The sequence below is a fragment of the Otolemur garnettii genome, unplaced genomic scaffold, assembly GCF_000181295.1.
Source record: "Otolemur garnettii isolate 467f Iridium unplaced genomic scaffold, OtoGar3 scaffold00094, whole genome shotgun sequence".
In the NCBI taxonomy this organism is placed as follows: Eukaryota; Metazoa; Chordata; class Mammalia; order Primates; family Galagidae; genus Otolemur; species Otolemur garnettii.
The window spans coordinates 7,229,995-7,246,484 of record NW_003852489.1 but is presented as its reverse complement, the minus strand read 5'-3'; the positions used below and the strand labels follow the sequence as shown (position 1 = coordinate 7,246,484).

At 39.2% G+C, this 16,490-nt stretch overlaps 2 protein-coding genes across 2 annotated transcripts in view; both read left to right on the top strand.

Moving 5' to 3' along the window:
- Window positions 1-7,240, top strand: part of DDX52 (DExD-box helicase 52) — a 23,843-nt gene extending 16,603 nt beyond the window's left edge. Inside the window, exons 9-14 of the mRNA XM_003795657.3 lie at window positions 756-878; window positions 1,011-1,161; window positions 1,341-1,416; window positions 2,744-2,815; window positions 4,365-4,457; window positions 6,772-7,240. Coding sequence (XP_003795705.1) covers window positions 756-878; window positions 1,011-1,161; window positions 1,341-1,416; window positions 2,744-2,815; window positions 4,365-4,457; window positions 6,772-6,829 — 573 coding nt within the window. The 3' untranslated portion in view covers window positions 6,830-7,240. The remainder of the gene's footprint in view (window positions 1-755; window positions 879-1,010; window positions 1,162-1,340; window positions 1,417-2,743; window positions 2,816-4,364; window positions 4,458-6,771) is intronic.
- Window positions 7,241-11,319: 4,079 nt separating this feature from the next.
- SYNRG (synergin gamma) overlaps window positions 11,320-16,490 on the top strand; it is a 97,058-nt gene continuing 91,887 nt past the window's right edge. Inside the window, exon 1 of the mRNA XM_023516604.1 lies at window positions 11,320-11,531. Coding sequence (XP_023372372.1) covers window positions 11,455-11,531 — 77 coding nt within the window. The 5' untranslated portion in view covers window positions 11,320-11,454. The remainder of the gene's footprint in view (window positions 11,532-16,490) is intronic.

Genomic DNA, 16,490 nt, shown 5'->3' with positions numbered 1-16,490 from the left:
AAAAAAAAAAAAAAGAAATAGTATGCTTTAGTTGTTGAAAGCATGTACTCTTGATGCTACGCTACCCTGATTGAAATTCTAGCTTCAGGCTCAGCGCCCATAGCACAGTGGTTATAGTGCCAGTCACATACTGAGGCTGGTGGGTTTGAACCCGGCTCGGCCTAGCTGAACAATGACAACTGCAACAAAAAAATACCCTGGCATTGTGGCCGGCACCTGTAGTCCCAGCTACTTGGGAGGCTGAGGCAAGAGAATCGCTTAAGCTCAAGAGTTTGAGGTTGCTGTGAGCTATGACGCCACAGCACTCCACCCAGGGCGACAGCTTGATACTCTGTCTCAAAAGAAAAAGATAAAGAACTGAGAACCAAGGACCAAGCTTTGGGAAATACCATAATTAAAGGCAGTTATCAATTTTAAGCAGAATCAAAAAGGTTCTGAAGCATAGACATTAAGAGATGATTGTTTAAAATAGTCATCCATTATTGTAGGAAAGCTGAAGGGGGATTGATTAGATGAAATCACTGGAATTAGCAAAAGGGAGACTGCAGATCAAATTGAGTTGAAAACACCCAGTTTGGAAATAGGTGAGGAATATGGAGTCAGAGTGGACCATTTGCCTGAGAAATTTGGCAGTGAAAGTACACTAAATTGATTTGGGTTCTTTATGTACTAAAGTCATTTGAAAAACTGAGCAGTTATATTCTGTGTTCTTCACTGTGGAGTATGTGTGCTGATTTTTGCCTTCTTTCTTCTAGGGTTTCAATCCACCTGTTCTTGTTTTTGTTCAGTCCATCGAAAGAGCCAAAGAACTTTTTCACGAGCTCATATATGAAGGTATTAATGTGGATGTTATTCATGCAGAGAGAACACAGCAACAGGTAAAGTCAAATGTATACTTTCAAAACCCAAAGAACTACTTAATTTTAAATTATTGGCATTAAATGTATGAAGTACCTGTTTTCTATTTTTTGAGTGATACTATACCACTTAATATATATTCTGTTAACCAGAGAGATAACACAGTCCACAGCTTCAGAGCAGGAAAAATCTGGGTTCTTATTTGCACAGCTTTGCTAGCAAGAGGGATTGATTTCAAAGGTGTGAACTTGGTGATCAACTATGACTTCCCAACCAGCTCAGTGGAATATATTCACAGGATAGGTGAGTTGTCTTTTTTTCCTTCATCTCTATTGCCCACTCATCTATCTCAGCTCTATTATTCCCTTCAGGCATGCTCATTTTTTAGTACTATGAAAATTTAGCGACATTTAAATGTGAATCTTGAGAGTCCTTTTTCCCTTTCAAAAAATGTGTTTTTTGTATGGTCTTATTTCTCTTAGGTCGAACTGGAAGAGCAGGGCATAAAGGAAAAGCTATTACATTTTTCACTGAAGATGATAAACCATTATTAAGAAGGTAAATGTGGGAAAATAACTTTGTATTAAATTAGCAAAATTGCTTCATTATTCTTATATGTATATTTAATTAAGAGATAATTAGAAAATGGCTATGTCCCAAACTCTGTCACTGGTGTTAGTCAACTAAATTTTAGCCATGACAAAAGGAAATGATCAAAGGGCCTTGTTTCTGCCCTTCCATCATTAGATTTGGAAATACCGATTCAAAATGGGATAATTCTTTATTAAGTTTCAGACTCACAGGACTCTTCCACTAGCCATCAGTTGATGTTACTTACAATGTCATAGTAAGGTTTTTGAATTAATAGATGGTTTAAGGGTTAATTTCTGAGCCTCTTTCTTCAGCCCAGTCCACATTGTCTCAGTTAACAGTAATGGTGCATCCTCTCTTAAGGGCACATGGGGTTTTATATTTATATTTAGTCCCAGGATCATCTGCCACATAGCAAAAACTTTAATATTACAGTATTATTCAATTATAGCCCTTTAAAGCTAGGATAACATATGATATGCTTTTAGAATCCCAGGTCTTAATTTAGCCTATTATTGTAGATTTTAATACAGAAGTTGAGTTTCATGTATTTTGGTTGATGACAGTTGATAGCACTTCACATATCTAACAAGTGAAATTTAGTTATGGCCAAAGGAAGTTTGTACTTATATTTGCTTATCAGTCTTGGTAAGGATTTTAATTTGTGCCTTTGAGCTCTGTCATCTGTCACCCTTTGTATTTGAGCAGATTCAGATGTACATGTGCAGAGGGTTATATCCAACAGGCTAGATCCGCTGAATGACTCCTCAACAACTCCATGCATGTGAATCTAATGACCCCAATTATCAGAGTAATCTGCACTTAAGTTTTCCAACTCTTGAAATGGAGATAATGATAGTATTTACCACATAGGGTTGTTGCAAGGAATGAATAAGTTACTATGCATGAAAATCTTGGAACAATGCCAACGCATAGTAAGACTGTCACTCAGTAACTTTGACTCTGGCTTCAGTTACTGTTTCCTCCAAGATTGGCCTTAATAGTTTTTTAGGGCTTGATAAATGTTGAAACAGCTGCTATCTAAAGTTATTCATTGTCATGCTTTAAAAAGGGCTGTAGTTAAAAAAATAAAGTTATTCATTAATGCATTGATTTCAGTCCAGTGGGTTCTCTTAGTAATCTACTGTGCTTACATCTGGGTGATAATCAGTAATGTATCAGAATGCTTTTTCTGGATTACTTTATGCAGTTTCTGTTCCTCTCATGTTGTATAGAGTGTCATAAACATCAATTTGACAAAATACAAGTTTGTTTGTGGGTTCCTTTTTTTCAGTGTCGCCAATGTTATACAACAGGCTGGGTGTCCTGTACCAGAATACATAAAAGGATTCCAAAAACTACTAAGGTACAATCTTGAATCTACCTGGATCCTCTCTGTTTCTTCGTGTGTACATTCTTGGTTTTGTTTTGGATTTTTGTTTCCTTGCCTCTTTATTTTAATTTTATACTGTACACATATGTCTCTAGATAGTACACTGTTTAATTTTATCAGGTTTTGATCTTATATAAATGGTATCAAGCTAGACATGTTTTTTGCTCACTTGTTATTCTTGCCCAACACTTAGTTTTTTGTTATTTTTTTCAATTTTTTTTTTATTTTGGTAAATCCATATAACCATCTTTAACCTTTTTTTTGAAAGAGAGGATCTTGTTCTGTTTCCTGGGATGAGTGCAGTGGCGTCATCAAGCTCACTGCAACCTCATATTCCCAGGTTCAAGTGATCCTCCTGCTTTAGCCTTCCCAAGTAGCTGAGACTATAGGCATGCTTCACTACGTCTGTCTTCTTTTTCTTTTTTTTTTTGTAGAGATGTGGTCTCACTGATTGCCCAGGCTGGTCTGGACCTCCTGGCCTCAAGTAGTCCTCCTGCCTTGGCTTCCCAAGGTTAAATTAGGGTTATAGGTGTGACCACCGTACTTGGCCTATCTTAACCATTTTTAAGTATTCGGTAACATTAAGTGCATTCATACTCTTAAACAACCGCCACCACTATCCATCTCTAGAAGCTTCATCTTGCAAAACTGAAACTATGTACCCATTAAACAGGAACGCCCTGTTCCTTTCCCACTCTCCAGCCCCTGACCTCATTCTGCTTACTGTTTCTGTGATTTTGACTATATCTCATATAGATAAAATCATACAGTGTTTGTCTTTTTGGCTTATTGCACTTAGCATATATGTTCAAGGTTCATCTATGGTGGTTTCTTGGAGGGGATTTTTGAGACAGAGTCTCACTTTGTTGTCCTTGGTTGAGTGCTATGACATCATAGCTCACAGCAACCTCAAACACTTCAGCTCAAGTGATCCTCTTGCTTCAGCATCCAAGTAGCTGGGATTACAGGTGCTCACCACAACACCTAGCTAGTTTTTCTATTTTTAGTAGAGACGAGGTCTCACTCTTGCTTAGGCTGGTCTTGAACTTCTGAGCTCAAGCAGTCCACCTGCCTGGGTCTCCCAGAATGCTAGGATTACAGGTGTGAGCCACTGTACCCTGCTGCTTTTAAGCATTTGAATACTGTCATTTCTTTGTCATTTTTTTATCCTTGAAATTTGAAATACTCAGACTTGTAAATTTTGTGAGTGAAATATGCTTAGAATTAGTTTATAAAACTGATAAAAAGCAGGTAATTGAAGTCAAAGTCTGATGTCTATTGACATATAATATATTTTCATCACAATCAGTACCTTTTACAAAAGTTGATTAAATTTATCATCCCTTTGGGTTAGCTCTCTAAATTCTATTCAGTAATCTATTAAAGCATATACAGCTTCACCTTAAACCAGTGGTTTAAAAAAATTAATTTTGTGATCAAGAATCAAAACTAATTTTTAGCTTTTGCTCTTCTAAATCAAGTTGTACTTAATTTATTTCCTCTTTTACTTTTTAACTTTCAGCAAAGAAAAGAAAAGGATGATTAAGAAGCCATTGGAAAGGGAGAGCATTAGTACAACTCCAAAATATTTCTTGGAAAAAGCTAAGGATAAACGGTAAGTACGTGATAGGAAACACTGCTGTTTGAGTCCATCATACAATTTTGTTAAAGTTTTAGAAGTAGAATCGATAGCTGTATAGTCCACTATAAAATGTCATAATGGGCTCGGCGCCTATAGCTCAACAGGCTAAGGCGCCAGCCACGTACACCTAAGGTGGCGGGTTCGAATCCCCAGCCCGGACCCGCCAAACAACAATGACGGCTGCAACCAAAAAATAGCCGGGCGCTGTGGCGGGCACCTGTGGTCCCAGCTACTTGGGAGGCGGAGGCAGGAGACTGGCTTGAGCCCAGGAGTTGGAGGTTGCTGTGAGCTGTAATGCCACGGCACTCTACCCAGGGGGACAGCTTGAGGCTCTGTCTCAAAAAAAAAAAAAAAAAAAAAAAAATGTCATAATGAATATATCACTATATAAATATATATATATATATATATATAAATGTAATATTTATCTTAGGTTGCCTGTAATTTGGGGACTTGGATGATTTAATCTTAAAATTTTTCTTTATCTGTGGATGAATGATTTTTTTTCCATTTTTGAAAATATGATTTTAATTCACTATGAATTAGAATTGTTCTGTCTGCCACCTTTGTATAGCCTACATTAGGACATGCTAGTAAGACCAATTGTTAGGACCATTGAATGAATGAATCAAGTCTTCCTTGGAACTCCATAGTCTGGGAAGGATTTCAGTATGATCTTAGGCTTATGCAAAAGCACACTGTAATAGCCATAAAAAGTCTTACTTGAGTAAATTTATAGTCTCTTAGTTGCATTTTGTGAGAATTTTAAAGCGTAGATTTTTTTAGCATAAAAAATATAGAGCAACCTTATTTTGCCAGATAATAACTAACAAGCTACATACACATTTTGATAGGGGGAGGCCAAAATATTCTGAAGAGTACAACTCTTTCCACAACTTAAGGAAAATGGCACTCTTCAAATCCTACCATTACCAGGGTTAATATATGCTCTAATATAACAACTATTCAATTCTAATAATTTTTTTATTGTGTATCATTCAATTCTAATAATTTTTTTATTATGTATCTGAGAGTGCCATCAATGGTTTAGGATACTAACAATGTGAAATTAAGGGCAGCACCCGTGGCTCAGTGGGTAGGGCACCATGGGGTGCCAGGTTTAAACCTGGCCCCAGCCAAACTGCAGCAAAAAGTAGCCAGGCGTTGTGGCAGGCACCTGTAGTCCCACCTACTCAAGAGCCTGAGGCAAGAGAATCACCTAAGCCCAAGAGTGGAGGTTGCTGTGAGCTATGACGCTACAGCACTCTACGGAGGGTGATAAAGTAAGACTCTGTCTCTTAAAAAAAAAAAAAAAAGTGAAAGTTAAGTTACTGCTTATTTCCATTACTTTACAACTGTTTTGTGGAAGTCATTAGAAAAACTGTTTCTATCAATCAGCTGGCATTTACCATGTTGTCTGCAAGGTACTTGGTGGTGGTCAGGTATACAAATGAATATACACCAGGTGCCAAAAAAAGTGTATACACATTTTAAGAAAGGAAGAAACTGTGTTAAAATTATAATCCTCAATACATATTGATAACAAAATATGATTACAAATCACATTTGAGCATGTCTTATAATTGCAGAAGTCAAATTGACTTGAGTATTACAATTTTAATATGAGTTTTTTGTTTCTCAATATGTATATACATTTTTTTTGGTAACTTCTGTGTAATAAAATGAGACCCCTTTCCTAAAGTTAGGGAAAGGAGGTTAGTATAACATGAAAACAAATTAGAAAATTATTTTTTAATAAAAAGGAGTTTAAAGAAGGGAAAGATCATTGTGGATTGATGCAGTTATAGAAAGTATAAAGGCAGCAGAACTATCTTTAAGGATAGGTAAAATTTAAGTATGTAGAAGGAACAAAGTCATGAAGACTGGAATCTACTTTTCTTGCAAGTAGAGTAAGATTCTTACTTGACATTTTGGTATTGACTGTTCAGTTCAAGAATATACAGTGTACAAGTATTCCAAAATTTTATTGCACTTTTAAGCTTTAATAACTTGGGAAAAATAAATGCTACAAACATCTTTCATTTAAATTTTCTGTGGTGACAGTTGGTGGAAAACATTTAGAGAAGGTCATTATGCTTGGCACCTGATCTTAGGTAATTGTGATTTTCTGAAGGGTAGAGACCATGTCTAATGCATCATTGTGTTCCTAGTGCCTCGTGTATTTGACAAATTGTAGGTTTCAATAAGGGTTTATTAAACTGTTAATAGAATTATAGAAAGTAAGTATGGTAAAATTTATGATTCAGCTTTCCTTTTCTTTTCACAGGAAAAAGGTCAGTAGTCAGACTAGCAAGAAGAAAGTAGCTCTTGAAGATAGACATTAAAAACAGACTTTTTAAAAGATTACCCCAGAAACGTAATTTTACGATCCCAGCGTGAAAGTTAATTGTCGTGGATTATTTCAAGTCTGACAGTCCACTTATACCAAACATTTGAATCAACTACAAGCACATGGGACTGGTAAAGAATGATTCTAAACTATCAGTGCATCATGTCAAATTTCAATCTATAGGTGACTTTTAAATTAATTATACAATGGAAGTAACATTCATTGACATTTCTGTGATTTGGATCCAGAGAGATACTTCTTATAGAAGAACAAAAGCTTATGCTAAAAATAACAACACCCAAATGTGGTGAACTCTTAAGGATTTTTCCCTTCAAGTATGAAGGAAGATGTGCTGTATGCTGTGGATTGGCATCTGGGACAGAATTTCAAAATAAAGCCGTGGCATGTACTCTCCATCACTCAAACACTTTTGTTATTTTTAGTGGGTGGGCAAAAATAGCCAGGAAGAAACCTGCTGTTCTCCTTATTTTAATATTTCCTAATTTATTGATGGCCTTTTCAGGTGTGAGTCTATTAAATATACTTATATAAATATATTAAGTATCCTTATTGGTAAGGTAGCTCAACTACAAGATTATGATCAACCTCTCCTTCATTTTCCAAGGTCTTTTCTATGTCTTTCCATTTAAGAGGATTTTACTTGAACACTGATAAACATTTTATTCTGATAAGGAGGAATGTTCCTGTTACTTGATACACCACTGGCTTCATTCTCTTACAGCTTATTTGTCCTGAGACTTAATGTCCCTTCAGCCATGTAAAAAGCAGTTCTCTGCCAAAAGTAAACGATTATTATCATATAGTGATGGAAACTGTTTGCTATTAGCAGATTTTTCTTAATTGCTAGTTTTGTACAGTGGAATAAAAAGATTGACTTTATACATGTAAGGTATGAAGTGTCTTATAATGAATACATGAATGTTTCTACATATTAATACTGTCACAAAACTATAACACAGATAAACTCTTCTCAGCAGAATCTGAACTCAGCAGAACTTTTTTTTCTTTACTTTCAGCTTTTTATTCTAGAGTCAGGACAGATAGACTCGCTCTTGAGTATTTCAAATGAGACAAAAATTGTTTATCTTCAGGATTTATTTAAATAAAGACTATAGGCTCGGCACCTGTGGCTCAAGTGGCTAAGGCGTCAGCCACATACACCTAAGGTGGCGGGTTCAAATCCAGCCTGCCTGCCAAACAATGATGGCTGCAACCAAAAAATAGCCAGGCGTTGTGGAGGGCGCCTGTGGTCCCAGCTACTTGGGAGGCTGAGGCAGGAGACTCGCTTGAGCCCAGAAGTTGGAGGCTGCTGTGAGCTGTGATGCCATAGTACTCTACCCAGGGGGACAGCTTGAGGCTCTGTCTCAAAATAAATAAATAAATAAAGACTACAGCAATTGGTATAAAGAATACCTATAAGAACATGATTTTTTGTTCTTGCAAATAGATCCTTAACTCATATACTCCGGAAGTAGTTATATTGGTATGGTCCATTTGCTAGCTGTGTGAATGAATAACTTCTTAGTCTCTTAATGCTTCCATTTTTTATCTATGAAATTGTCTGTATCAAGACTGGAAGTACCTAGCACTGTGTCTGAAACAGTACACTCACAACAAATTTTCTTTCAACAAACATTATAGATTTTGTTAGGAGTACAGGCTTTATAACACAGTCCCTCCCCTTACAGTGTAATGGTAGAAATAAGTAAAGGAACATACAATCGTGTGTCACTTATTGATAGATACATTCTAATACATGCATCATGGGGTGATTTCCTCATTGTGTGAACATTGTAAAGTATGCTTACACAAACCTAAATGATGCAGCCTATTACACACATAGGCTAGGCTACAAACCTATATACCATATTACTGTCCTAAATACTGTAACACAATGTTAAATATTTATTTCAACATAGAAAAGGAACAGTAAAAAAGATGATATAAAAGATAGCTGGTATACCAGTATAGAACACTCACCATGAATGGAACTTGCAGGTCTGGAAGTTGCCCTGGGAGTCAGTGAGTGAATGGTGAATATGTATGTGAAGGCCTAGGATATTACTGTGCACTGCTTTAGACTTTATAAACACTACACTCTACACTACATGCATTAAAAAATATTTCTTCAATTATAAATTTAATTTTTTTTAACTTTTTGACACTTGCAATAACACTTAAGTTCAAGTATAAACATTGTACAGCTCTACAAAAATATCTGCATTATAGTCTTATCGTATAAGCCAGGCGTCCTCAAACTATGGCCCGCAGGCCACATGCAGCCCGCCTAGGACATTTATCCGGCCTGCCACCGCTGCCTGTCCTGCTTAGCAGCCGACTGGTCCCAGGGCCCACAGTCTGGCCCTATAATGGTCTGAGGGACAGTGAACTGGCCCCCTGTTTAAAAAGTTTGAGGACCCTTGCATAGGCCAAGTACAGTGGCTCCATACCTATAATCCTAATACTCTGGAAGGCTGAGGTGGGAGGATCCCTTGAGCTCAGGAGCTAAGAGACCAGCCTGAGCAAGAGCAAGACCCTGTTTCGACGAAAATGAGAAAAGTAAGGTGGGCCTTATGGCAGGCACCTGTAGTCCCAGCTACTTGGGAGGCTGAGGCAAGAGAATCACTTGAACCAAAGAGTTTGATGTTGCTGTGAACTAAATTGACACCATGCACTCTAGCCTGGGCAAAAGAGTGAGTGAGTCTTAAAAAAAAAATTCTTACTCTATAAAATATTTTGAATTTTTTTACCTTTTGAACTTTTTTTATTAAAAACTAAGACAAAAACATTAACCTTCCCCATTAACAAAGGATTAGGAACATCAGTATCACTGTCTTCCACATCTTTATCCTACCATTGTAAATGCTGTCCATAGCTGACTGAAATGTCATTACGAGGTACATGACTAATGTAGCAAGTGCTCTGTAAGATCTGAGGTCATGATGCTGAAGCCTCACAAGTGGCCTTCCAACCCAGATTGGGGATGTCATGGAAAGCTGGCATCTTGGCTCGGCACCTGTGGCTCAAGCGGCTAAGGAGCCAGCCACATACACCTAAGGTGGCAGGTTCGAATCCAGCCTGGGCCCGCCAAACAACAACGGCTGCAACCAAAAAATAGCTGGGCATTGCAGTGGGTGCCTGTGGTCCCAGCTACTTAGGAGGCGGAGGCAGGAGACTCACTTGAGCCCAGGAGTTGGAAGTTGCTGTGAGCTGTGATGCCACAGCACTCTACCCAGGGGGACAGCTTGAGGCTCTGTCTCAAAAAAAAAAAAAAAAAAAACGAGAAAGCAGGCATCTTGAATTAAATCCTGCAGATACAGAAATCAAGAGGCAAAGAAGAGGGACAAAGTATTCCAGGCACAGGCCGAGGTTTCATCATCTATAATCCCTGATTTGACTTATTTTCCCCTATGTAAGCACTGATCAGTAAATAAAGTTTCTAGAGAAACCTCTACCAACTTGATTTGTCAAGCTATTAATGCTGAATTTAGAGCCCTTAAAGCATTTGGAACTATCTGCTACATAAATTTCAGTTTTGCCCAAAGGGGAGGAGTGAAGTTTGTGACAGTTACAAAAAACGCTTACAATGAACAGCTGCCTGAAATAAGCCAGGACTCTATGGAATCAAACTGGCCAGAGTTTGAGTCCTCGTTCTACTTGTAGCAGGTGTTTGTGTGAACACAAATGATATTAACTCCTTAACTTTGACTTTCTTGATTCGCCCAACAAATGATAACTTACTACACACTCCAGTAATAAAAAAGCTAGTCATAATTTGTTACTTGCTACTAAGCAAACTACTTGAAGACTTTAAAGTTTACACTATTATATTTTACGCCCAGATAGTAGTTTCATTAGGAAAAAATCACAGTAAAAATTATGAGCAGATAGGTTCAGAGTAATTACGAACTGCTTTCCAAACCGTTGTTTTGACCTTACAAGAACACGGTGGTGGTGGTACAATGGCAGAACCAAATACAAGAGAATAGCACGTCTTGGAGGCTTTTTACGAGGACTGGGTTTATGTGCTCGTGGTTGGTTTGCTAAAGTAATTTTAAATACCTTCACTGGCTCGCGTGGGTGTCAAAGGAACCTGCAGAGTTCCAAGGAAAGGGTAGAGAGCTGATTACAAATCGGTGCAATGAGGCTATCAAAGGGTCATCCAAGAACCATCTATTCCTTATGAGTAAAAAAGTAACAATGAAAGAACACCTGTGTACCCACCATCCAGTTTAAAACTACTCTTTCCACTAATCGAAATGACAGTTTTCAGAGGAGTAACTGCACCTTGCCGCTCAGCCGTCAGCTGGGCCCTGCCGAGAGCCTTAGCCAGACAATGAATAAGCTCCCCGGGAGGGGCGCCCAAAACCGCCCACCAGCCCCAGAGGTATAACCGCACCTGACGGGGCACCTGCCGCCCTGGATCACGTGACGAGGGTGCACCGCCCCTCCCGCGGGCCGCGGAGTCACGTGTGGCAGAGGTCCCGCCCCTTTCTGCGGTCCGCGGCGAGGTGGGGCCTGGCGTGTGCCCCGGAAGTGGCTGTCTTCCCCTGACAGCTGCTGATCGGGAGGTGGAGGCGGCGGCGGAGCTGGAGCAAGATGGCGCTGCGGCCGGGAACGGGAGCTGGTGGCGGCGGGGCCGCGGGAGCCGGCGCGGGGGCCGCCGGGGGAAGCAGGTGGGTGTGCAGAGCCGAGTGGCGGCCCTGTGGGATTCCTCCTGACCGCCGGAGCGGGGCTGGCCTACGCAGCGGCGAGGGTGCTTGGCGGTTATGGCGGTTTTCGCCAGATCCGACCCTCTTCCTTGGAACCGGGCTGCGGGAGAGGGGTCGTCCTCTGGGGACCCGGGCGGAAGGGGGCAGGTGGAGCCCGGGCGCCCGACGTCCGTGTTCCAGGCTTGGCACATCGGCTGCTCGATCCAGCGGGGAGCGGGCGCGCGCCCTGGCGCGGAGACGGGGGACGGAGCAGCGGAGGGTCCGCTTGGGGGGTTTGGGCACGAGAAACCCCGACTCCTCTCCCAGTCCTGGCTGCATCTGAACCAAGCATAGTCTTCCTTTTCCCAGGGCATTCCGAGCTTGACAAGAGCTATTAGGGAGAAGAAGGCTTTGAAAAATCTCTTCACAAAGCTAGGGAAACTGTTTCCAAGATGTGTACGATTTGTCTTTTCCCCTTTTACAAAGTCCTGTCCTCCTCTTTATTTCCTAACACGCTACAAAGAGCAGGAAAATCTAAAGGCCTTTGACTAGTAATTGTCTTGAGTTAGAGCTCTTGGCTTGTGGCAGTAATTCTCGAGATTTCTGACTCCCCTTTTAAAAGGGTTTTTAAAAACAAAAGAAAAATTCACTGTCAAGCAGCAGTTACGCATTTATTAGAACAAAGCTTCTGGACTTTTACTTAGCTCTTAAACAAATCTGCCCTTTGTGGTATTTCAGCTATTAATTGCCTGTGGTTCTTACACTCCAGTCGGTAAAGAAGATGTACTTCTGCAACTTGACAAGTGCATTGTCATTTAAGGAAATATTTTATTCCAGAAAGTTTTCACCCCACTTTTTTATAGAAGTGACCTAGTCTGATTTTGTTTCATTAGCTTACACACATTCGGGAATAAAATTAGCCTTTAATCTTCAGTATCCTGAATTATCTTTGGAAAACGAAGTGTTAGTTTTTTGATATACAGTTTTAATTTTGGAATCATGCACGCTACAAAAGTGTGAGGTCTTTAAAGTTATCACCTCTTGCAGGTGCTTGAAACAAGAGCAGTTTCTGTTCAATAAACTACTTGTATGCAGCTCCATTTTTCATTTCCTCTGAGCATCATTGACTTTAGATTTTAAACTTTTTACTTTCTCTCTTGTTTTCACTGTTTCATTAAAGGTTTTCATAAATATGGCAGAAGTCAGCTTCTGGCTGGAGAAGAAAAATACATAATAATCTCTCTTCTGTTTCTGTTTTATATATGATGACAGTTTCGGAAAAGTTCCTCAGTGGCATTAATGTGACTGAGTATATGATTAATCATGGCACCTGGTTCTGAGAAAATATTTGAAATTCCAGGTCCACCTTTTTATTTGCTTTTAAAAAAGATATTTTTGGGTGAGGAAGAGCTCAGGTACAGAAAACTGAGTGGATCATTCCCTCATTTGAATGGAGAAAATCGGTGAGCTGTAACTCCCCATATATCATACATAGGCTTTATAGAGTAGGCTCTGTTCTTAGAGCTTGAGCAAAACACAGGGACGTTTTCCAGATTTAATATTAGCCTATTTGATTCGCATCCTGAGTGGGCTTCTTTGGAATAAATGGTAAAGCTATATAAAGGGAAAAAAACTCCAAGAGATAAGAAGTATAATTTTTTTTTCATAAAGTAAGGCAGAAGAAAAAAAGAATTGAAAGATCTGTATTAGTTTATAGTCATTCAACTGGTAGACACTGAATACTTACAGGAGTAAGGAATAAGTTAATGCTATAAATAACTAAAAGTATATCTAAGACATGACTAACATCATGGGAGAATGTACAGAATAACTGGTACAAGGTGAGGGAGAACAAAGAGGTCACATCCTTCTGGAGTATTATCATTTGTGAGCTTGTCTATTTCTTCCTGCTCTTTTATAAGCATGTCTGTGGGCTTCCTCATCTTACACTGCTTTCAGGACATATTTTGCATATACTAATAGAAAACATTCTGCATATTTGTGAATTTCAGCCATAGTGAAGGCAAAGAAAAGATTTTAGCTGGGCAACTGAGGTGAAGGTCGAGGAGGGGAGTCCAGAGATTGTCATAGAAATGGGAAGGCCCAGTGGACACTACCCGAGCACCACACCTGCAGAGCCAGATCGACTGTGGCACTGAACGGAGAGGAAGAGTTTTATGAAATAAAACTGAGAAAGGTGTTCCAAAATACAGAGCCTTGCATTTAAACTAAGGAAATTCATTATTTTAACTCCAGGAGTCATCTTCCTAAAGGACCATGTAATAATTTAATAATGGTTCTTTCCAACGATGTATCTCACCTGGCTGCATGAAGTGCATTCGAAACCACAGAATCTGGAAGGGGGATATCCATTAGGAAGTCTTTATGTAGGAGTTCAGGCTGGAGAAATGAATACTGGTAGCAGAGGCACCTGAAAAGGAGGCGTAGATGAGACAGCATGTGACAAATAGAGCTCACAAATCTGCTTTCATCCTGAAACATAAGTAGTGCAAGAATTCATGGCTTTAGCTTTGAAATCAAATTGTTGGTTATCTTGCTGACCAGATTTTTGCCGAGCATCTGCTGTCTTATCACTGTTTTAGCTACCTGTCTAATCAGCCTTTGGGCATCTTGATATTATTTATCTAAATACTTCAGAGAATCATATGATTAGTACATAGATCACTAAGCAGTTTGGGTTGCACAATTTTTCCTACAGTGAATCGTGTTTATAGTGTTAATTTTGTTTTGTCTTTAAAGTAACCTTTCCTATCTCTTCGTGTGTTCTTTGTGATTTACTTAGTCGGGACCTAGGCATACTTTTGGTTCTGCGTCCTCATTTGACAGGGGATGAAGGGGATTGCACAGAGCTTTGAAGTTACTTTATGGCAGAGCTGGAAAAAAGAAAAACTTACGTGTAACACAAGTTTCCAGTTTTTAGTAAGCCATACTGGTAATTTAAATCTTCAAAGCTGATTTTTTAAAATCTTGAAGGTCGATTATATAAATCATTCATTGCTCCTAAATTATCAGCGTTAAGTATATAAATCAGTGGTTCTCAACCTTCCTAAAGCCATGACCCTTTAATACAGTTCCTCAGTTTGTGGTGACCCCAACTATAAAATTATTTCCATTGCTACTTCATAACTGTAATTTTGCTACTGTTATGAATCACAATGTAAATATCTGATATGCAGGATGGTCTTAGGCGACCCCTGTGAAAGGGTCGTTTGACCACCCCCCCCTCAGGGGTTGTGACCCACAGGTTGAGAACCGCTGATATAAATAATGTCTTTAAAAATTGAGTTTAAGCATACCTCATTTCATTGCACTTCACAGGCACTGGTTTATTTTATAAATTGAAGGTTTGAGGTACTCCTATATTGAGCAAGTTTATTACCACCATTTTCCAGCTGCAGGTGGTCATTTCATGTTCTTTGTCTCATTTTGGTAATTCTTGCAATATTTCAAACTTTTTCCTTACTATTACCTGTTATAGTGACCAGTGATCTTTGATGATGTAATTTTATGTTGGGATGCCAGGAACTCCACCCATGTACAACTCTAAACTTAGCTGATAAATGTTTTATGCATTCTGAATGTTCTACCAGCTAGCTGTTCTCCCATCTCTCTCCCTCTTCTCAGGCCTCCTTGTTCTCTGACACAAAACAATCTGGAATAAGGACAATCAATAGCCCTACAATGGCCTCTCTAAGTGTTCCAGTGAAAGGAAGAGTTGCCCCATCTCTTACTTTAAATCAAAAGCTAAAATGATTAAACTTAGTCATTAATCACATTAAAAGCAGAGACTGGCCAAAAGCTAGGCATCTTGCACCAAGTAGTCAAGTTGTGAATGCAAAGGAAAAGTTCTTGAAAGAAACTAAAAGTGCTATTCCAGCGAACACAAGAATGATAAGAAAGTGAAACAGCCTTATTGCTGATACAGAGAAAGTTTTAATGATCTGAGTAGAAAACCAAACTAGGCAAACATCCCCTTAAACCAAAGCCTAATCCAAAGTAAGGTCCTAACTTTTGGATTCTGTGAAGGTTGAGAGGTGAGGACACTGCAGAAGAAAAGTTGGAAGCTAGTAGAAGTTGGTATATGAGATTTATGAGATGGTATATGAGGAAAGAAGCAGGCTGTATAATAGTGCAAGGTCAGCAAGTGCTGTCACAAGCTGTTCATAAGATCTCATGAAGGTAATTGATGAAGGTGGTTACAGTAATTTTCAAGGTAGACAAAATAGCCTTCTCTTGGGAGAAGATGCCATCTAAGACTTTCATAGAGAGGAGAAATCAATGCGTGACTTCAAAGCTTCAAAAGACAGGATGACTCTCTTTAGAGACTAATGCAGCTGGCAACTTTAAGTTGAAGCCAGTGCCATTTGCCATTCCTAAAATCCTTGGGCCTTTAAGAATTATGCTCTGGGCCTTTAAGTGTACTCTGCCTGTGCTCTTATAAGGAACAACATGATTTACAAAATATTTTAAGCCCATTGTTGAGACCTACTGCTCAGAAAAAAAGATTCCTTTCAAAATGTTGCTGCTCATTGACCATGCACCTAGTCACCCAAGAACTCTGATGGACATGTATAAAGTGGTTAGTGTTGCTTTTATGCCTGTTGACACATTATTCATTCTTCAGTTCATGGATCTCCTTTCAACTTAAGAAAGTTGTTATTTAAGAAGTACATTTCATAAGGCTTTAGCTACCATAGATTCCTACTGGATTTGGGAAAATTAAATTGAAAACTTTCAAGAAAGGATTCACCATTCTAGATGCCATTAAGAACATTCAAGATTCAGCTCAGCGCCTATAGCTCAACCGGCTAAGGCGCCAGCCACGTACACCTAAGATGGCGGGTTCGAATCCCCAGCCCGGACCCGCCAAACAACAATGACGGCTGCAACCAAAAAATAGCCGGGCGTTGTGGCGGGCGCCTG